Source organism: Schistosoma mansoni, assembly GCF_000237925.1.
Source record: "Schistosoma mansoni, WGS project CABG00000000 data, chromosome 3 unplaced supercontig 0083, strain Puerto Rico, whole genome shotgun sequence".
Classification (NCBI taxonomy): domain Eukaryota; kingdom Metazoa; phylum Platyhelminthes; class Trematoda; order Strigeidida; family Schistosomatidae; genus Schistosoma; species Schistosoma mansoni.
This window is the reverse complement of record NW_017386008.1, coordinates 273,072-296,447: the sequence shown is the minus strand read 5'-3', so window position 1 is coordinate 296,447 and position 23,376 is coordinate 273,072. Positions and strand designations below refer to the sequence as shown.

The following is a 23,376-nucleotide window of genomic DNA, read 5'->3' as shown; positions in this document are numbered from 1 at the left end:
ATATTCAGAAGCCATACTGTCCAAAGAAGAACACACTGACATACAAATAACTAGTGAACAGAATTAAATTAATACAGCAGAGTGACTGGACAACCGCCGATTGAATACTACCAAGTGCCTGAAACCGTAACAAAGAGACAAGGTGGGACATCAAAGGAATCAACCGGTATATACCAGTCCTCTGAAAAATTATTAGATATATTGGCTATTGAATCCTATCACAAGGATATTGTCTACTGGTATTGGCGCTGTTTATGTCTTAAATGCAACTAACGGTGAAGCCTCTTACGCGTGCTGAAAAAGTAGTTCAGGTACGTTTCCATCCACCCCTTAGACTTACTTTCTGAAGGTGAATGATGATGCATACGTTTCAGATTTATTGGCTGCAGTGAAATGTGCATTTGATATTAATCCTGAGTATCAGCGTTTAGTCTTTAAAGGATGTCCTTTATTAGGTAGTTAACTAATAGTGTCTAAATAGTGTTCCAGACAAAGACAAGCCTCTACTAAATTATGGAATCAAGGATGGGGACAGACTTACCTTGCTAACAAAAATTGCACCACAAGGAAGTGACTTTGAGTCTCTTCTGCGCAAGTATCTGGCTGAGAAACTTCCTGAAGTTAATCCAGACTTCGTGGTCTCAAAATTTCTCCAGGTGAGTAGGTTGACTCGACTGCTTCTTCTCGTGATGTTAAAGTGTACTTGTATCAAGCTACATATTGATTATTAACGTTGGTCTTGCATTTAACATCCCAAACAACCAATAAAGGGGAAATAAAGGCGAACACAGGGCAAAATGCATTGGAAAATATGTAAGAAATAATGCGGAAATGCGCCAAAATGTCTGCGGCTTCGCCTGTCCGGGAGATATGAAGCGGAATTTCCCCTTTATGTCGCTCTGTTTCAAATGCCGTTATATTGTCTATTTTTTGCATAAGTATCCACCGAATTGTCTACTTTTCGCCTATATACACACCGATGTAATTTTGCACCCACTTTTAAAACGCCTTTGTCATTACCCCAAACATCTGTGTTCGCCTTCATTCCTGCAACACAGCACAAGAAAAGTGTAATGTGCGTAAAATATGGTATATGTTCAAATTTTTTTATTGAAAACAAAAAAGCGTGAATTTATTGAAAACGAAGTTTAATAGGAAAGGCATTCCACGTATTATTTCTTTTCATAACGCCTGTTGGACTATCGAGAATCAGAAAATTCTTGTGAATTCTATAATGTAAAGAAGAAATACGTCACTATATCTGAAAAACTTGATTTTGCACAACTAGCTACTTGAAGCTGAAATTACGGTTATGTTCATTAACACGGAAAACTGTACCTACAGATAAGTCGAAAACAGTAATCATTTTAAAGTCGTACGTACGTGTTCTTTCTTCCTTCGATAACGCTTTTGTACCTCGTCTCTCATGTGAAAATAACCTTGCGTAGCGATGTCATACAGTTTCACAAGGTCTCTTTCTTTGACAGATGATGAAAGGAATTGATTAGTTGGTGAATCTGAAGTTTAAAAACCTTATGTATCTTCGTTATCGTCCATTAAACGCGTCAACATGGCCATCTGTAATACGAACGAATGATAAAATTACTGTTGTGTGCTTACAAACCTGTCCCTCACATCTTTTTGCTCTAAACAAGCGTTCAATTTTCCAAATTCCTCTTCGGATGACGAAGGAAACTGTTGACTGGATAGTCCACAGTCAAATTGACGCGGATGTTCGCTCTCAGCGAACTTTGAAAGCAGCTGCTTCATATTTGTACTCAGTTCACTAATACTTGACGACATATTCTGCAGCACCGTATGACCGGCTGCAATCACAAGGTTCTTTTTGCTTGGTGCGTCTATGATGACGTATTTATTGTTGGTAGGATAAATATTACATAACAGGAAATTAAACGAAATATAGTCACATGAAAGTATGTAACAAAGAAACAACCAAATAATGAACACAATTTATAGCTATATATTTACAGTCAACATCTTGAATCGAAACCCATCTGTATTCACTACTAACTACGGAGCATCTAAATATTCCTATTTCACTAGAAGGGAAGGGATTTTCAAGATAATTATGTAGGTCTGTGGATGGCCGGGATTTCAAAAGTCCATTCTCCTGTATATCAGTTACTAATCCAGGCTTTCCGTCAACTACTACAACATTATCAGACTTAAATGAAGTTATTTTACTATTCCTATACATTATTACTTACTTGAATCAGCCTTACCGGTTACCTGGTTACTGTTAGTCGATATCGTGACTTGAAGCCTATCACAGAATGACATTCGTCCCGCGTAACACTGAGCTGCTTGCTTAGCAACGGAATACCCACTGTGTACGGATTTCTTAATTTGTCTCGAATGGGAAAGCTGAGTAACTGTCTAACGGTCCATGTGCAAGAACATCGTCAGGAAGATGCTGTAGCAAATGCACATTATAAACTAAGTTTTCACTCCCATAACACCATTCATATTCTCTCAGAAAATTCCTTAAGTCCATCCTGACAGATTCTATCACCCTATTATGTAATTTAGCATGTGCAAGCAAATAAAGGGATACAGCAAGGCGTTTTAAATTTAGATACAAAGGTTTTAGCAGAGTAGTTTGAAGAACTAGTGGGTCTAAATATAGAAGAAACAACCTACACTCCGACGCTTTCCATACCGATACGACGCTGAAAGTCGGACGGAGTATTTTCCACGCAACTAGATATTAACTTATTTATACTCCTAATTACACATGAGTTTACGTTCATCAGTCTCTTATGTCTTGATTCTATCCAGAGAGTCACAAAATTCTTTGTGACACCTAAGTACACCATGTGCATTGGATCTAATGGGAAAGTTGAGATCATGTTAATTGGAAGGCTTGCGAATATGAAATGTCCTTGATTGTGAATAGATTGTGTCTGATGTCGGAAGCTGTCGTCTGTTCTTAACGTATATTCACCATTTTGGAAAGTCATCTTCCCATCAGGTCGTCTACCAACTACAACACACCTGTCGCAACCTGCCTTTCCGTTGTGATTAACCGTGTATCTAACATCCGAACGAGCAGGTGCATCACATATTACAGCAGTTAACTTAATAGTTATGTATTTATTGAACTTAACACTAAGCAGACCCATGTCAGTCATTTCTTTTATTTCAGAAATTCTGCCTAGTTTTCTAAGCTGCTCCAACACCAAGTTAGGAAATGTTTGGGGATACATGTCTCAAGAAGTCTAAGATTTACAACCGAACCTATCGATTTCCCATCCTAATCAATATCATTAACGACGAAAAATGTAACTAAATGACATGACTAAACCCTCCCAGTCAATATAAACACTAAGTGAGTCACTTGGCTTTCCAACTCAAATCCTTCCTCATCAATAGTGGTTTATGTTGATTTTTAGAAATGGTACTTTTGGGATTACTTGGTATCACGTAAAAATTATGGGCAAAATACTTAAAAACCTATTAGACTAACTTTTCGTGTGAGGTTACTTGCGTAAATTCAACCCTCTGTTCTATTTCAAAAGTTCATTAGTATGCATTGACTTTACTCAACCGATATCATTTTGTGTTTTTTATTTTGTAGGCATTGTCTGCCAGATTAAATTCCATGAGTTTCAGTGATATCGAAAATTTGGCAAGTGTATGGTCTCTATCTGGATGAAGTAGGGTTCAAAAAGTGTTGACACCATATATCCAAAAATTTTCTATGTTTCCAGCTAGTCCTGAGTCTTGTACAATAAACATCAATCTCATATAACTAAGTGATGTATGTATAAATTCAATGTTCTCGTACATGTAGTGTGTCCGCAAAATATATGCTTGGTGTAATAATTACTGTTACGATATGTCGCTGGTTATGGCATCAACCCAACTGGTCGATCCATATATATATGTACCAAGTTCTGATTTGTTAAAGATAAACTAGCCAGTAATAATTGATTTCTGTCCACTCGTTGTTTGCTGTAACAGAAATAACAGTTTATGGTCTATATTTCAATTGAAGTAATTTGAAATGTTACGTTGTCTTTACTTCTGTTGTTCATAAATACTTTGAGAAAAGTTAAAGGCATGTAATTATAACCTGATACTTAATATTAGCAAGTCTTGAACAGAGTCTTTATGATGCCATTTTTGGAAGATGACTAACGTCACTAGTCTTCACAATGATGGGGATTCACAGTCAAATACTTAACTCCGTATAGTTATCGTTAATTTTTTAGCTTACATAAACTTATGACCATAACTCGTTTTCTGGACCCAGATGTTTGTAAAGTTTTCTGTCGTAAAGCGTTGAAGTTGTGCACTCACTGAATACTCAACAAACCCATTGTTTTGAACTAGCTACATTTTTGTAATAAGTTGGTAATCATTTTAAGGACCTACTGCAAATCAGTCCAGTAGCTTAGTAATTGAGTCCGAATTCGTGTGCTATGCAAGTGTCATTAACTGTGATAGTTTATATACACATCTGTTGAAATAACCAACAATTTTGTTTACAAATAGATATTATGGAAGTAAATTGTCTTAAATGAAACAACCTCAAAGTAATGAATAAATTTATATTTGCCTACTCGACATAACTATTTAATATAATTATGCATTTCTTAATTATTATATATTCGAAAATGGCCCCCAAATGCCCTGGTATGATCGAGAGTAGGGAGAGTCCGCTCTCGAAATGCTCTCACATGGCCACGCGTATATAGCCTCTGTCAGGGAAGTCCTACTCACTGCCTTCTCGTGGCATTACTGTTGTTTATGAAATTAAGAGGACGAGCAGCAAGTGTCCGGCGCTTTAACCGGATTGGTGGACACGGCGAGTCCACGTAGGGGAGTTTGAAAACCCTGATTCCAAACCAATGGTACAGATGGGCTTCAGTATCCTAAGGGAAGAAATGGCGTATGAACCAATTGTTTGGTCACCGGCTACTATCGGACTGCATCTCCTCACGATGCTTCAATGCCTTGTGGATTAGACCTTTAGGTCAAAGGCTCCGGGTGTGGCCCCCTAAGAAAACCACCTGCTTCAGTTTGGGCACCTGGTCAGTATCACAGCCCTCATACAAATCAAATCAGATTTGTGTGGCGCATATATATCTAGCGCCCCTTTATTCGAAAATCCCGTTCGTTAAGCTAATATTTAAAACATATAGTAGATATGTGATGATTAGAAGTATTTGTATTAATGTACAAATTAGGAATCCTAAAAATAACTTAATTTAACCGAGAAGAAATAGATGAGCACGAACAAACGTATTGCATTTGGAATTCGAAATCAGGCAGTCGTCAAGGACAGAAGAATCATTAGTTCATACATACACCACAGTATGATAAGGAGACAATTCCATTGGGGATCTGTTAAACTTGATAGAGTTCACCTGAGCCGTTAGTAACATTTGCTTGCTGCTACAGGTGGATCGAAGTCGTCTATAAGGCGTACCAGTCTCCCCAATATTGTTGATATTCTTTGCCAAAAAGTTCTGTCTAGCATGAAATCTAGGTTACAGTCTTCATATCGGCTGCGTTCTACTATTTGAAGACTCGTTTCTCATCACCAAACCTCAGTAGTTCTAAAGGCCAAATAACACGTTGCCCCATTACTCAGTGATATATTGATATAAATATGCTTTTTTTCGTCAACAGACGAAAGGTCATTTTCGCTCGTACTGCAAAAAATTCCAAATTAAAAGACAAGTACAAATCAGTAAAAGCATAGACAATACAAATGTCTAGTAGTTGTTATCACATGTAAATTTATATTTCCTAAATAATATTAGGAGAGGCCTTTAGTCGTCATAGTAACTAAACAAATGATTTCCAAATCCTAAATGTGTTACACAGAAGTAATCTTTGCATTGTGACAGGGTTTGAATTCATGATGATAGCAAAAAGTTGATGAGGAACCTCTTCGACAATTCAAATAGTTCAGTGAAATTCCAATTTGTGTTAAAGAGTTGACATCAACCTAACGTTTCATGAGATGATTTGTGTAAAAAAATTTGCACGCTTTTGTAGAAATCCAAAATATATAGGGGTGTGTATATACAAAGCCCCTTTTTTTATCAGTTATCATTAGATTTGATCGAGTTTCTTTGTCTATTTTGGTTATAAAAAAGAATTTCGCATGACACAAGTTGCTTATTAAACAACAATGAAGTGATCCTAGAAGGATCCATTCCATTGAATCGTTATCTATAGTTTGTGTTACGAATACTGTTTTCAAAACTAAAGGTCTCCGTGAAGAGTTGACACAATGTTTATCTTTTGCAATGATGCAGTGTAAACATGATATAGTAACGTATTGAAATCTCCACAAAACCCCCTTCTGATCTATAATCATATGCTCACTAGTGACTGACTTCAAGAGATATTTCCTGGAGTTCTAGTGAGAAGCAGTGACCAGTGGAGTTCAATCACGTCTGTTGTGAGATAACAACTCACTGAAGACAATTGGTGAACGGTTGATCAAACATCGTGGATTGGTTGAAGTTAGACATTAACACCATCGGGTGCCTGCAAGTCCAGTGGTCTATCGGTTAAGTGCTCTGTCGCGAAACTGGTAGGTCCTGGGTTCAGATCTCAGGAGGCGAGGTCGTGGATGCGCACTACTGAGGAGTCCCAAAATAGGACGAAACGGCCGTCCAGGTTTCCCATGGTGGTCTAGCTTAAATTAATTCATAATTTCAACTATGAAAAAAACATTGTGTAAATAAAGTGACGCAAATACAATTCAGTTCGTAATTTCCAAATCTTAGTGTCTAAAAGTAATCATCGCAAAAGCTTAATCAGTATCTGGTTGAATAATCTCCCATCTCTTGTTCGTAACGTAATAAGTATAACTGGCAAATGGCTAGTTTAATATGACCAGACGTATATTCAGTACATTAACCAACAGAAAATAAGTTAGCTTTTAATTAATCAAAAAATACACTAATGAAGGAAATATGTGCAATCAAATAATGTTTGGTTATGAATATTGGTTAGACAATAACGATTTCTATTCATAGAGGATGATTATTATTATTTATTATTTAAACACATAAATATTGGTACAAGGAAGCACCAGATACATATGCGCCATACAAATCTCATTTGATTTGTGTGAGGGCTGTGATACTGCCCAGGTGCCCAGACTGAAGCATGTGGTTTTCTTAGGGGGCCACACCCGGAGCCTTTGACCGAAAGATTTGATCCACAAGGCAGTGGAGCATCGTGAGGAGATGCATTCCCATGGTAGCCGGTGATCAACGATTGATTCGTGCGCCATTTGTTCCCTTAGGATACTCTAGCCCATGTTTACCATATGTTTGGAATCAGGGTTTTCAAACTCCCCTACGTGGACTCGCCGTGTCCACCAATCCGGTTAAAGAGCCGGACGTTCGCTTTTCGTCCTCTCACTTTTGTGAACAACAGTAATACCACGAGAAGGCAGTGAGTAGGACTTCCCTGACAGAGGCTATATATTCGCTGGCCATGTGCGAGCATTTCGAGAGGGAGAGCGGACTCTCCCTACTCTCGACCATACCAGGGCATTTGGGGGCCTAGTTTTTTTTAGAGGATGGGAGAATTATGGCAGAATGTTGTTTTGCATTTTTGATTTTTACACATACTTAAGCTCAAATCGATAGACTAACAAATTACCGGCTAGTTAAGGTTTTGAGTTATTCATTTAATTTAGTATTTTTCCCATAAAAAATTCTGGTTAAGCGTGATTATTTATGACTGAAAAAATAAATATTTTGTTCCAAAAATAACAAAGATAAGAACTTGAAAATTCTTTTGAAATCCTCCCAAATGTTTTTCGGGTATGAAGGTTAATATCGCTTCCCGGCTGCTCACACCGTAGAAGGGTATTTCCTGAGGGACCTGAAAAAGAAGTTGGATTAGTGTTGGTCTTAACGACCTGGGAGTGTGACTACAGTGGCCAAGGGACAACTGCTTGAGGCCGGTCACGCACGGTCTTTTTGTAGGGGATTTTTGATGTGTTAGCTCCGTTCTTCAAAGGACCTTACCGCCGGAGACAGAAATCCGTGGGATAAGGCCAGGTGTGCATTTTTAGGACCGACCTTTTTTAACCCCACCCCTCCTTGTGGTAAGGCAGCATCGCTGTTATGCTGGTTGTCTGAAGGAAACGCCTTACTGCCGTCACACCTCCGTACAATCGGCAGTACGACCTCGCCTTCGGACCTTGGGATTGCTGCTTTTGGTCTTACCGGTCTTCAACCGACCTGTCTGGCATGGTAGGACCTTGAGGAACGATCGTTCCAGCCCGACCACCACGTCAAGGTAGCAGCAACGGTCGGGTATATATAAATATATATATTTAGCATACAAGTTCCTGATAACTATTCAGTAGTTCTGTTTTGAATGTTGTGTAATAATGTAGTCTTTTCATAAAATGCAGGCTATATGATTAAAGTACATATTTTACAGAATACAGAAACACCTACCTGTGCTGCAAACCTTTGCCGTTTCAGTATGATTATTCTAATCTCTATATGTTATGTTAACCTCAAAAAACAGTTATTGAAACCAAGCTGTAAAAGATTAGGTCGATATTCTAGGAATGCGTTGTTAATTATTATCATTAATTATACCAACATTACTTACTGTTTAAAAATTTATCATCGTAAACTTGACAATGGTACAATCATATGGAATCCGACCACTGCAAAGTGCTCTTATAGAGATTGATAAAAATACACAAAAGCAATATCCACGTCTACAGATTTCACACATCACTCACTCGACGTAAGTTGAAGTAATACTACCTTCACTCCTTGATCAAAAGCAATTATTCGCAGACTATTTATTAGCAAAAATATAGTTTGACCTTTTCATTGAGAGTTGTCACCGATAGTGTACTATGTGGGACGCTACCAGGAGTAACATACTATATTTGTTGCTTGGGTTAGTGTACCACACCAGAGTGGTTTGTATCCAGAATCTCAGGATTGCGTTTGTAGGGGTCCGGACCAGAAAATGCTGCGGACGTAGGATGGAAACACATTGAGTCAAGAAACCAGAAGCGATTATGACAACAAAGTTCGAGACCAAACATATGCCAGGCATATTCGGAGCCAGAACATCGACTGAGTGCGTTGACAAGAGCGCGAGTGATCAGGTCAGCTTTCGCCAAGGTTGGATGAAGTCAACGATACCAACAGGGCAATCGTCGGAGGCGTGGGCTTAGGATAAAAAAATCAAAGAGAAAGGTGTAGTATGCATGTATTATAGGGATAGAGTCCTAAACCGTATCCGTCGTTGATTTTGAGGTTAGTCGCGAAGGCATACTCGGCGGCCGGAGCGTGAGACGGTAATCTCGTTCGTACCTCGTGGGACTGCAATGTCATCCGAAGTCAAGGGCGGCCTGGTCTGATGATCTGGATGTGAGACTAAAGTCTCGTCAAGAGATGATAGTGACACGTGCTGTTGACTTTGACATGAGAATGAGGTCTCTGATGTATCTAGTGTGGGGTCCGAAGTAGATGTAGGCATCATGCTAGTAGGTTTGATGGGTCTAGCATTGGGTCTCAACTTATCAGGTAGGGCACTGTCATCGATGTGTGCTTGTTTGAGACGATCAATGCTGACTATCTCGACGTGGTCATGCCAATCAATCTTGAAGGTGTTTTCATGACGAGAAATCACGTGAAAAGGTCTTTCGTAAGGCTGAGGATTATTTATTTCTATAGTACACTGGTTTTTCTCATTTCCAGGTAGCTTTAAACTGGTCAAATGTGTTGAACAATGTGACTGTTCATTTTCTTTATCAATATCACTATCATGGAACTCTTGATCTCTAAGAATTGAACACTGACTAGTTTTAATAAATTCAGTGTTATCATTTCTTTCACACAAGCATACTGTTATAAACGTATAACAATCGTTATTGTATATGAAACGCGCAATGATACAGAAAATACGTACGAACAGTATTGGGTGCTATTCGGTCCTTCCTATCTGCCTAGCCCAGCCAGTTGAGTCCAGAACACAAATAACAGCCTCGGAAATATGAATCATTATTCACAAGCACACTGGGTTATATATACTAACCAAACAGACCCAATTATACCAAAAAAATAGAAAAATAACATTTGTACAGTAATTGGCCAATGTGGCTGTAGCTAGGGGGAAAGTAATCAATAATAATAGTTCCAAGGTCAAAATAAAGGTTATGATAAGAGGAACACGGAACGATTAGGTCACTTATTTAACAACTATCCAATAGGGAATAGGCATATTATATTTGTCCATAAATAGACATCAGATTTAGGTTACTCATTTAACAACTATCCAATAGGAATAGGCGTATTACATTTGTCCATAAATGGACATCAGATTTATGATTCATAATTCGCCAGGGGATACAACACATACACAACCTATTCTGTCTAAATTAGACTGCCCCCAAATGCTCTGGTACGGCCAAGAGTAGGGAGAGTCCGCTCTCCCTCTCGAAATGCTCTCATATGGCCACGCGAATATATAACCTCTGTCAGGTAAGTCCTATTCACTGCCTTCCCGTGGCGTGGGTGTTGTTCACAAAAGTGAGAGGACGAAAAGCGAATGTCCGGCTCTTTAACCGGATTGGTGGACACGGCGAGTCCACGTAGGGGAGTTTGAAAACCCTGATTCCAAACCAATGGTACAGATGGGCTTCAGTATCATAAGGGAAGAAATGGCGTATGAATCAATTGTTTGGTCACCGGCTACTATCGGACTGCATCTCCTCACGATGCTCCACTATCTTGTGGGTTAGACCTTTAGGTCAAACGCTACAAACCACCGGGCCCAGGTGACTTACCTCCGGCTCTTTTTAAAGATGGTGGTGACTACTTCAGGTTGATACAATGTGTAGTCATAGGTTGACACTTGGAATACTCAAACTAGAACGAAACAGATATATCCAGTGTTTACTAGATTTTAATAGTTCTTTAAATGATATTACTTCATAATGAGAAATCACTTTTTAAATAAAATTTTAATTACGAGAAATCATAACAATTACTGAAATAATTTATTTGTTTATTAATAACTGAAACAATCAATAATACTCTTCTGTACAATAAGTTTTGGACTCCGCCAAAAACCTCTCCGAGGGTTACTGCCGGTACAGGGCCCGGGATAAGGGAGAAGGGTTGAGCATGGGGTTATCGACCCCATTCAGTAGAAGACAAAATCGCTAAAAAAACGCTGACCAGAAAAAACAACTCAAACCATTTAAACTCCGCCTTAGAAGTTAGAAGGTTTTCATTTAGAAAGGTTATGACGTCTCTTGATGAAAACCGAGTTCCTTCGAAGTTACGAGGCTGATGTTCCCTCTGATACCCATAACAACTATTAATTTAGGTACATGGAATACAATAAATTCTGGGTAAAATATATCACTTAAGTAAATACTGTTTTAATAGAAGTAAAATGCTACAACTAGTAAAGATATAAAGTTTGAAGATCTTCCTCATAAGTCTCAGTGAAGACTTGTAATTGATTTTCGAGTATAATTTTGGTAAACAATTATTTGCTAAACAATATTGACAATTGAATAAAGTGAATAATGTAGACTACAGCATTCTAACTCAATAGTCTAAAGTTATTATACTCTACAGGAAACACGAAAAGATGGTGGTTTCAAAGGTTGATCCCATTGTGAGATCTAATTGGTACCCAAGTACAAGTAACAATATATTTAGTATCATTTAACATTTTAATAGTCCTTCACTTGATTTTCTTATCTAAATTCATATACTTATTTATATTTTGAAGAAGCAACTTCCGAAAAGACAAAACTGTCAAAAACACATGAAATTTCTACTAATAAAGACACAAACCTATTGATCTTTGTTATTGAACATTTATGCTTGTATACAGGGTTTTATTAACAAGTGATTGATCTTCTAGTGAATTATACAATACCTGAGAACTAAATCTAATGACTACCATCGAAAATCTCGAAGTGAACATAGTTTTTTCACACACATCTTACTTTGTCACCGGTAGGATTGATGATATAAACTCAGGCTAAGATAACACCCTAACCTCAATAAATAAACAATATAACGCGATGGCGTTTGAAGCGAAAGCTACTGGGTTCGAGTCCCAGAGTGAACATCAACAAGTCTGAGGTGCAGGTACATTCAGGTGACTAGTCCCAAATAGGACGAAACGGGTGTCCTGGATTCCACTGATAGCCACTATCCATCTTCGCTTACAATGCTTGTGAATTAGGGCTATATCTAGGCAATACGCACAGTATGCACATATGCTAATTAGTGACTGACCAGTTGCAGTCCAAAGTCATCAATGGGAAGATTCAAACAAACAACACTAAGTGAATTTAATATAATTACTATTACTAGCCATAGCATACTTTAAAATATAATCTCATAACATATGAACTGAGAAACAGTTTGGTACAATGAAACCACTGAATCATTTGAAAACTTCAAGATTGAATATAAAAAGAATGTTTACATGGATTAACTTGACAACACTCATCATATTTTGATAAGAAATGACTTAATGTATCCCAACCACCACCAACTCGAACTATAACATGATTCCTTAGTATCTAAATTCAAGAAGAATAAAATAGGCTTAATTGAAAACGAAAAACATGTCGAAACAAACTTAAATTATATTATATAAAGTCTTAGATGTCAATCAAGTACCCGATGTTTGCCCCCAAATACCATGGTATGGCCGAGAGTGGGGAGAGTCCGCTCTCCCTCTCCAAATGCTCTCATATGGCCACGCGAATATATAGCCTCTGTCAGGTAAGTCCTATTCACTGCCTTCCCGTGGCGTGGGTGTTGTTCACAAAAGTGAGAGGACGAAAAGCGAATGTCCGGCTCTTTAACCGGATTGGTGGACACGGCGAGTCCACGTAGGGGAGTTTGAAAACCCTGATTCCAAACCAATGGTACAGATGGGCTTCAGTATCATAAGGGAAGAAATGGCGTATGAATCAATTGTTTGGTCACCGGCTACTATCGGACTGCATCTCCTCACGATGCTCCACTATCTTGTGGGTTAGACCTTTAGGTCAAACGCTACAAACCACCGGGCCCAGGTGACTTACCTCCGGCTCTTTTTAAAGATGGTGGTGACTACTTCAGGTTGATACAATGTGTAGTCATAGGTTGACACTTGGAATACTCAAACTAGAACGAAACAGATATATCCAGTGTTTACTAGATTTTAATAGTTCTTTAAATGATATTACTTCATAATGAGAAATCACTTTTTAAATAAAATTTTAATTACGAGAAATCATAACAATTACTGAAATAATTTATTTGTTTATTAATAACTGAAACAATCAATAATACTCTTCTGTACAATAAGTTTTGGACTCCGCCAAAAACCTCTCCGAGGGTTACTGCCGGTACAGGGCCCGGGATAAGGGAGAAGGGTTGAGCATGGGGTTATCGACCCCATTCAGTAGAAGACAAAATCGCTAAAAAAACGCTGACCAGAAAAAACAACTCAAACCATTTAAACTCCGCCTTAGAAGTTAGAAGGTTTTCATTTAGAAAGGTTATGACGTCTCTTGATGAAAACCGAGTTCCTTCGAAGTTACGAGGCTGATGTTCCCTCTGATACCCATAACAACTATTAATTTAGGTACATGGAATACAATAAATTCTGGGTAAAATATATCACTTAAGTAAATACTGTTTTAATAGAAGTAAAATGCTACAACTAGTAAAGATATAAAGTTTGAAGATCTTCCTCATAAGTCTCAGTGAAGACTTGTAATTGATTTTCGAGTATAATTTTGGTAAACAATTATTTGCTAAACAATATTGACAATTGAATAAAGTGAATAATGTAGACTACAGCATTCTAACTCAATAGTCTAAAGTTATTATACTCTACAGGAAACACGAAAAGATGGTGGTTTCAAAGGTTGATCCCATTGTGAGATCTAATTGGTACCCAAGTACAAGTAACAATATATTTAGTATCATTTAACATTTTAATAGTCCTTCACTTGATTTTCTTATCTAAATTCATATACTTATTTATATTTTGAAGAAGCAACTTCCGAAAAGACAAAACTGTCAAAAACACATGAAATTTCTACTAATAAAGACACAAACCTATTGATCTTTGTTATTGAACATTTATGCTTGTATACAGGGTTTTATTAACAAGTGATTGATCTTCTAGTGAATTATACAATACCTGAGAACTAAATCTAATGACTACCATCGAAAATCTCGAAGTGAACATAGTTTTTTCACACACATCTTACTTTGTCACCGGTAGGATTGATGATATAAACTCAGGCTAAGATAACACCCTAACCTCAATAAATAAACAATATAACGCGATGGCGTTTGAAGCGAAAGCTACTGGGTTCGAGTCCCAGAGTGAGCATCAACAAGTCTGAGGTGCAGGTACATTCAGGTGACTAGTCCCAAATAGGACGAAACGGGTGTCCTGGATTCCACTGATAGCCACTATCCATCTTCGCTTACAATGCTTGTGAATTAGGGCTATATCTAGGCAATACGCACAGTATGCACATATGCTAATTAGTGACTGACCAGTTGCAGTCCAAAGTCATCAATGGGAAGATTCAAACAAACAACACTAAGTGAATTTAATATAATTACTATTACTAGCCATAGCATACTTTAAAATATAATCTCATAACATATGAACTGAGAAACAGTTTGGTACAATGAAACCACTGAATCATTTGAAAACTTCAAGATTGAATATAAAAAGAATGTTTACATGGATTAACTTGACAACACTCATCATATTTTGATAAGAAATGACTTAATGTATCCCAACCACCACCAACTCGAACTATAACATGATTCCTTAGTATCTAAATTCAAGAAGAATAAAATAGGCTTAATTGAAAACGAAAAACATGTCGAAACAAACTTAAATTATATTATATAAAGTCTTAGATGTCAATCAAGTACCCGATGTTTGCCCCCAAATACCATGGTATGGCCGAGAGTGGGGAGAGTCCGCTCTCCCTCTCCAAATGCTCTCATATGGCCACGCGAATATATAGCCTCTGTCAGGTAAGTCCTATTCACTGCCTTCCCGTGGCGTGGGTGTTGTTCACAAAAGTGAGAGGACGAAAAGCGAATGTCCGGCGCTTTAACCGGGTTGGTGGACATGGAGGGTCCACCTAGGGGAGTTGGAAAACCCTGATTCCAAACCAATGGTGCACATGAGCTCCGGGATCCTGATGGAATGAATGGCGTATGAACCAATTGTTTGGTCACCGGCTACCATGGGAATGCATCTCCTCACGATTCTCCACTGCCTTGTGGATCAGATTTTTCGGTCAAAGGCTCCGGGTGTGGTCCCTTAAGAAAACCACCTGCTTCAGTCTGGGCAGTATCTCAGCCCTCACACAAATCGAATGAGATTTGTGAGGCGCATATTTATCTGGTGCTTTTTGTACCAATATGTGTTTAAATAAATAAATAGCGATGTTTGCCATGGAGACAATAAATTTGATTTGAAATATGAAATTCACTAGGAAACCATGAATAACACATAAATTTAAGTGGATTAAGCTAAGCTAATTCACAGAATCAACACTTCATACAATTATAGAGTGTTTAGATAGGTATCATTTCATGTCATCTCTATTCATGACATGTACTGAAGATGAAACATATATTATATGACATATAGAGTCCTATTGAAATTGGAATCTATATATTCACCACTGAAAATAAAACTTGACAATAACAGGGCCATCTAATAGAAATAGGAAAGGAGTAAAAATAGATTATGATTACAATTAAGTAGTATATTTTGATTTAATTGAAATATTAGTTCACAGCATGATCTGACAATTATAATGGATGATGAGTAAAATGTAAATTATTCTACTCATATAGATGATCAAATACATCAGTCATATTAGTATTGACAGTGTTAGCTGATATGTACTCAAATTCAACTAAGTTTATAGGTGATTGAAATGGTACTCAAGGTGTTCTGTATGTGTATGATATATGGATATTTCATTCATAATGTAACTAGTTATGACATAATAGTCGTTTATTACTAATTATATTGAAGTAACTGAATTGAATGAACATATTTTATTTTAAATAAAATGCTAATAAGAATGATAACTGTCCCCCTCCATTTGATTATAATACTCTTGTAGTGAATGTGAACACCTATAGGGACAACCAAATGTATATCAATACCTAATTACAAGACATATCAGTCGAATATGATAACCATAGGATGAATACTTCATTTGCAAAATATTAATCCATGGTGTCAGACTTCATTGTTCTTTCATTTCCACATCAATCATTCGCTGTTCATATTCTCTTGTCTTCGATCTTCTTAACCTTCGGCCGCTAAGTATTCCATTTCCAATTGATGATACATACTATTTACATCTGTCAACATCAGTAGCACAAGGCATAATGTTACTGACAAGAAATCATCTATTAGTTTCAAACAGCAACAAAAAAATACTTAATAGATTTTGATGATTCATATCTGTTGTTTGAAAAATAGTCCTAGAAACAAGAGGAAATCGTAACCATGTTGTCGAATTGGTAGCCATGACAATATCTGAGACATAATTATCATTTACTGAAATTAACAGTTATATTTTCAGTAATGACCAGCAACAAATTATAGGATTTCTGTTTCCATCTATTGGACAATCGTTAAGTGATGTATTATCTCATTGTTAAGATTCTTATCATTAAATTAGGTACTATAACAAAACTTTACTTTAGTGCTTTCAAGTTCTTGATTCTGATCTAGCGTTGATCAATTCATGGAGTCAGTGAAATTCAACAATCTTTCACAACTCCTTAAAAATGATATTTCTAGACTGAAAACTTACCTTAATTTTACTAAAATTTTATAGTTGAATTCATCAGTCACTTGAAGCTAGACCACCATATAAAGTTTGGAAAGAATAGAAGACCATCTTCGTAAAGGGTTCTTCAAGAGCGCGCCCCCACGATCTCGCTATTAAGATTCGAATCCAGGACCTATCGGTCTCGAGCTCGATCACTTAACCTATAGACCATTTCAGGCATCCAACCAATCCCCTAAAACGTTTTGAAGTATATTCATCATCTTAAAATTAGGTGTATCCATAAACAACAACTCTACCTAAATCACAATGAATTGAAATATTTCACAATCTTAATTCAATATCATTTGTATGATGTGATTTCGACGTCTAAGGGCGGCCTGCTTAAACATCTGGGCTACCTGTTCCTGTCATCTATATATTTCAACAAGTTATCTAATATTGTTTGTTTTAATACATAATTATGGCTATTAAGCACACAACCTATTCCGGTGCGTTTCTGAAAACTGTACAAGCTTACGCTGTAAAGGTTACAAAAGGCCTAATCAGAGATGTCGTGTTTGCTGGGAACATGCAGCAAAAAGAATATACATTATTCATATGTCGATTGACTGAACTGCTGACATCCAACTGGCGATCACTGAATGTTTATCATCAGGAGCAACGAAGAAATAAGAAACGTAAATATGTTGAAATACTTTATGCTGAGAATTCGATTTTGTACCAAATAATATAATATTGAATAAAGCTAATAATAATAATAATAAAAATGATCCAAATTTATTTCGATATATTATCAATTCAAAGGGATTCATTATATTCTATAGATAGGTAACAATACTATTCATGACAGATATTGCGATGTGGAACACTACGGAAAATGTTCCAAGCAGAATGAATAATTTATCATTCAATTACACATTCCTTCAACTAAGCCAACACTTCTTGTAATGGAAATTGGTCAATCCAATATAGACTACTTACAGTAGTATAAATATGAATGTGACATTTATTCAGAATACACCCATATAATATCATGGATCTGTTCAGGTGAGTATAGACAATGATGTAAAGGCCAACAATAGAGAATTAAGGTTTTTTCACTTACAATTTCATCACTCATCAATCATTTGCTTATCATCATGTAATTCACAGTTGAATTCTTTTATTTAAACATTTTTAATGTAACAGAAAATGTCGATTCATTAACAACATACAGTCATATGACTCAGTCAACTAAATGACCGATTTGTCCATTTCTTAGAATCTTTCTGGTTAACACTCCAAGTAATTGATTCTATTAAGAAAACTATCATCTGAGAAACTGCATTCAGAATTAGCATCTTATCAAATCATATGATGATTATTATTTAAACACATAAGCATAGGTACAAGAAAGCACCAGAAAGGTATTACTTCCTTACGCCTGTTACTCCTCGTGGAGGAGCACAGGCCGCCCATCAACTTGCTCCACATAAATCATCTGATTTGTTTGAGGGCTGAAATACTGACCAGATGTTCAAACCGAAGCAAATGGTTTTCTTAGGATGCTACAACTGGAGCCTTCGACCTGAAGGTCTAATCCACAAGGTAGTGGAGCAATGTCCGGAGATGCAGTCGGTCATCAATAATTGCCTCATACGCTATTTGTTTCACCAGAATCCTAGAGCTCATTCACACCATTGGTTTGAAATTAGAGTCTTCCAACAGTCTTAATTAGATCTCCCGTATCTAACAATCCGTTTATAAATCACTGGATATTCTCTTTTCGCCCTCTTCTTTTTCGTATACACTAACTCCTCCGCGAGAATTCAGTAATAAAGTATAAAAAATTAGTCTTTCTAGTTTACAATTTTTTTTTCATTTCAATCATTTTTCTCTTTCTTTCATATCTATAGTCAATTACATGATTAGTTTCAAGCAGCATATTATTCTATATTAAGAACATCTACCAATGAATGGTATATGAATATAATTGATCATGAAATATGGCATAATCTATAGGGAATTGAAAACAAAACAAAACAAAAAAAAATAGTTTCCCCCTTACCCCCCCCCTACCTCTCTCTCAAGTGATAATCCAATTACTTCTTACCTATTAGATATTTGTATTTGAATATGGTGTACTATTATTAATAGTAGTATTATTAGTAGTAGTATTATCATTAATCGATCAAAAAAAAAACTCAACTTGGGATACGAACAGATTCGGCAACAAAAAATCTTTTAAAAAAATGGGACAATCTCTAATTCTTTTCCAAAGAGTAGAATCTCATTCGTTATTCATAAAAAACAAAACAGACATAATTTTACTCTCATATGGCATTCTATTCATTCATTCATTATCATTGCGTGTATATAAGAAATGGACATAACTATCATTCTAATATATTTGGTTAATCTAACACTTTTATGCTTTTTTTGCATATGGGACTTTTATTAGAATGGGAAATATACTAACCATCTGGTTGACGTTTTCTTTTTTTTTTTAGCAAGATTTGTTTCTAAGATGGTGATTGAAGGTGGTCAACAGGAAATCCTGGATCCGAGTTTCGTGCTACTTGACACTCGTCAGCAAAGTGTACCTGTTTTGATCTTGAGGGAACTAGTGCTCCCTGACGGATTCAATCCCGTGTCACTCAACTTCACAGTCAGAGATGTCATCACTGAGGTAGATTTGTTTCTATTGAGATAGAGTTGCTGACCCCATAACTAACTCCTTCTGTTATACCCCAGGCTTGGGATTGGTAGTAACTCTAGAAGAGTTACATGCGGAGTTCATACTAACCATAGTACTTAGTAAGTAAGGGAATTTTCAGATAGTTTAAATCAATACTGAACTACTTATTTATAATCGATATACTTGAGTTTTTTTAAAAACTAGAATAGATTACTTTATTCCTAAGATATAAAACAAAAAAAAAGTTACTTCTTCGTTAAAGATTTTTAGATAAGTGAACCAAGAAAATTTCAGCAATAGGAGAAGACCATAAAAACAATCATGATAAATGGTCAGTCAGTTTTTTTTGGCAAACCAGAAAATAGCTTTTTTCTCTTAAATGGATAGCTTATGTTTAATAAAATGTTAATATAGCAGAACCTAAAAAGAAAGACAGTGGCTCAATTTTGTGGATTGGTTTAAGTTAATCATTAACACCATTAGATACCGACAAGTTCAGTGGTCTGAAGTTTAGGCGTTCGTGTGGGAAACCGATAGGTCCTGAGTTCGAATCTCTCTGGGCGTGATTGTGAATGCGTACTACTGAGGAGTCCCACACTTGGATAAAATGGCTGTCCAGTGATTTCAGGTTTTTCATGGTGACTTTTAAAAAAATTTTCAGAGTCATAACAATGTTTCTAGTAGGGGTTGACTGTTTAAGATCAGGGTTTGTGGTTATAAACTAATGTCAGCCTGTCGCCCTAAGGATAAATGAACTACGAGTAAAAATCTGAAAGACAGTACTTCATGAGTGAGTGAAAGAGATTAGGATTTAGTGATAGTGTCGATTTGTCTATTATATACAATCTACAAGGATTGAATTCAAAAATTCAACACATTTTGCATCATCAATGTTACTGTATAGTTGTGAAAAATAACCTTTATATTTGACAAGGGGGTTTTTGTGGAGATTTTAGTAATTTTAAATAGCTAAGATCATGAGTCAATCGAAGCTCGACCACCATGGAAAACGTGGGAGCACTGGAAGGCCGTTTCATCCTATTGTGGAACTCCTCAGCAGTGCGCATCCACGATCCCGCACTTGCGAGATTCGAACCCAGGACCTACCATTCCCGCGCCAGAACACTTAACCGATAGACCACTGAACTTGTCGGCATCCAACGGTGTTAATGTCTAACCTTAACCAATCCCGGTTAAGTGCCCGGGCGCGAGATTGGTAGGTCTTAGGTTCGATGGATGCTCACTGCTGAGGAGTCCCACACTAGAACGAAACGACCATCCAGTGCTTCCAGGTTTTCCACGGTAGTCTAGCTTCAATTGACTTATGATCTTAACTTTATATTTAAATCTGAATGTTTTGAACAATGTAGAATGGTACTTTTACTGTTCGTTATATACGATATTTGGTTTTTGCTCAGACATCTATAAGTATCATTCTTGGTTCTGATTTTATTGAAACTGCTTTTACACTTATTCAGTACGTGTTTGGCCACGTCTTACCATTGAAATTTTTCTTCAAAGGACTGACTTGTTTAAGTATTATGCTTGAAATAAAAAGAATGATTTATATTCTGTAGTTCATTTGTGAGTAAAGTGACTGAGAAAAGATTTATAACGGGAAAATTTTAAAAAATGATCCTCAACTATCAGAAAATATTGATATCAAAGGTTTATATCTGATCACTGCCCCCAAATGCCCTGGTAAGGTCGAGAGTGGGGAGAATCTACTCTCCCTCTCGAAATGCTCTCATATAGCCACGCGAAAATATAGCCTCTGTCAGGGAAGTCCTATTCACTGCCTTCTCGTGGTATTACTGTTGTTCACAAAAGTGAGAGGACGAAAAGCGAATTTGCGGCGCTTTAACCGCATCGGTGGACAAGACGAGTCCACCTAGGGGAGTTGGAAAACCCTCATTCCAAACCAATGGTGCATATGGGCTGGCCCCAGTATCCTGAGAGAACAAATGAATCAGTCGTTGGTCACCGGCTACCATGGGACTGCATCTCCTCATGATGCTCCACTGCCTTGTGGATCAGACCTTTAGGTCAAAGGCTCCGGGTGTGGCCCCTTAAGAAAACCATCTGCTTCAGTTTGGCACCTGGTCAGTATCACAGCCCTCACACAAATCAAATGAGATTTGTGAGGCGCATATTTATCTGGTGCTTCCTTGTATCAATATTTATGTGTTTAAATAAATAAATAATAAATAACTCGAAAGATTCAAACACAGGACCTATCGGTCTCTCGCATGGGGGCAATCTCGCGAGTGCGGGATGTGCAATGCTGAGGAGTCCCACAATAGAACGAAACGCCTATCCAGTACTTCCACGTTTTCCATGGTGATCTAGCTTCAATAAACTCATGATTTTAACTATAAATTTATAATTAATCCATTAATATCAAACAATGTTTTCTTCATTAAAGCGTTTAAATTAACCGAAACAGGAACGATTCCATCATAGAGATAAGATTAAAACAACCATTATGAATGTTTAGTCAGTTTTTTTTAGCAAACTAAACATAAAACTTAACTGTTAAAAAAAACGATTATCCAGTTGAAGCAAATGAAATCGTTCCAAGAAATGGAGAGTTTTCTTCATTGAATCGCTTTCCTTCCTTCCTTCCTCTCCTTCTTCTTTCTTCTTTCTTCTTCTTCTTCTTCATCATCATCATCATTATCATCATCATCATCATCATCATCATCATCAAAGAAATCGTATTATTCTTTCATTACATTAAGTAATCACGCATGTAAAAAGAACATATTTATCTAATGTATTCTTCAATGAAACAATGTGACCTACTTTTTTTTCTTCTGAAATTGTACTTGTTATGCCACCCCTCCCCCGGCTTTTTTTTTCTTTATCTTACGTAACCATTAGTAATTAGTTAGCCTTTAGATCTTCTGTTGTTTGTTTTTTTTTGCTTAATCAATTTGTCGTATATTATCCAATTTTCAAAAATGATTCCTTCTATTCTTTCTTTTTTTTGTTCTCTTTTTTCTTCGTTTTATCATAACCTTGAATGAAAACGAACTTCAAAATAGAACAGCCTACATAAATCTTCTATCTCCTTAATATTTATATTTTCAATGTGAATATATCAAACAATTTCTTGTTGCTGGGTGTGTTGTTGGTGGTGGGGTGATGGTGGTGGTGTCAGTGTTGTTGTTGTTGTTATGGTTCATAATAATCCTTGTAATTATAAAGATATAGAAAAATGTGCACTTGATTAAGGTATCAAATAAGACTTGCATCAATGATTATAATAGACACATAATATGTGTATTTGGATCAATAAAGTAGGATATCAAACAAGATAGATAGCAAAAAAAGGTTTACCACATTGATTATAATAATAATTATGTTTATAAAAGTGAAATTTAGTCGTCATGGTAAATAAATTAAGGAAGGAAAGTGGAAAAGTGTTTTTTCTTGTTTAATTCTATGACTGATAGGTCCTGTGTTTGAATCTTTCGATATGATATTGAACAATAAATAGAACTTTCTAGAAGTTAATCAAACTATAACAAGAAAGACTGACCAATTGCAGTCTTAAACATTCATGGGAAGATTCAAACAAGCAATACCAAGTGAGTTTCAACTTCATCCCATTGCACAAGCAAGTGGATATCACGACTCAATCTATGAGTGTATAACGCGATGGTGTTTGAAGCGAAAGATACTGGGTTCCAGTCCCAGAGTGAATATCAACAAGTCTGAGATGTGGCAGGTACATCCAGCTGACGAGTCCCAAATAGGACGAAACGCGTGTCAAACTGGATTCCATTGCTAAACACTATCCATCTTTGCTTATAATGCTTAGGAATTTAGGCGATATCGA

At 36.7% G+C, this 23,376-nt stretch overlaps 1 protein-coding gene across 1 annotated transcript; it reads left to right on the top strand.

The window, feature by feature from the left end:
- Window positions 1-263: 263 nt before the first annotated feature.
- On the top strand, window positions 264-4,032 carry Smp_120630 (ubiquitin, putative; the record flags this gene model as incomplete). The annotated part of the gene is made up of 4 exons (XM_018791328.1): window positions 264-311; window positions 350-455; window positions 490-656; window positions 3,599-4,032. The coding sequence occupies 4 exons, from the start codon at window positions 264-266 to the stop codon at window positions 3,674-3,676; spliced, it is 399 nt and encodes a 132-aa protein (XP_018645468.1). The 3' UTR covers window positions 3,677-4,032.
- Between the last annotated feature and the right edge of the window lie 19,344 nt (window positions 4,033-23,376).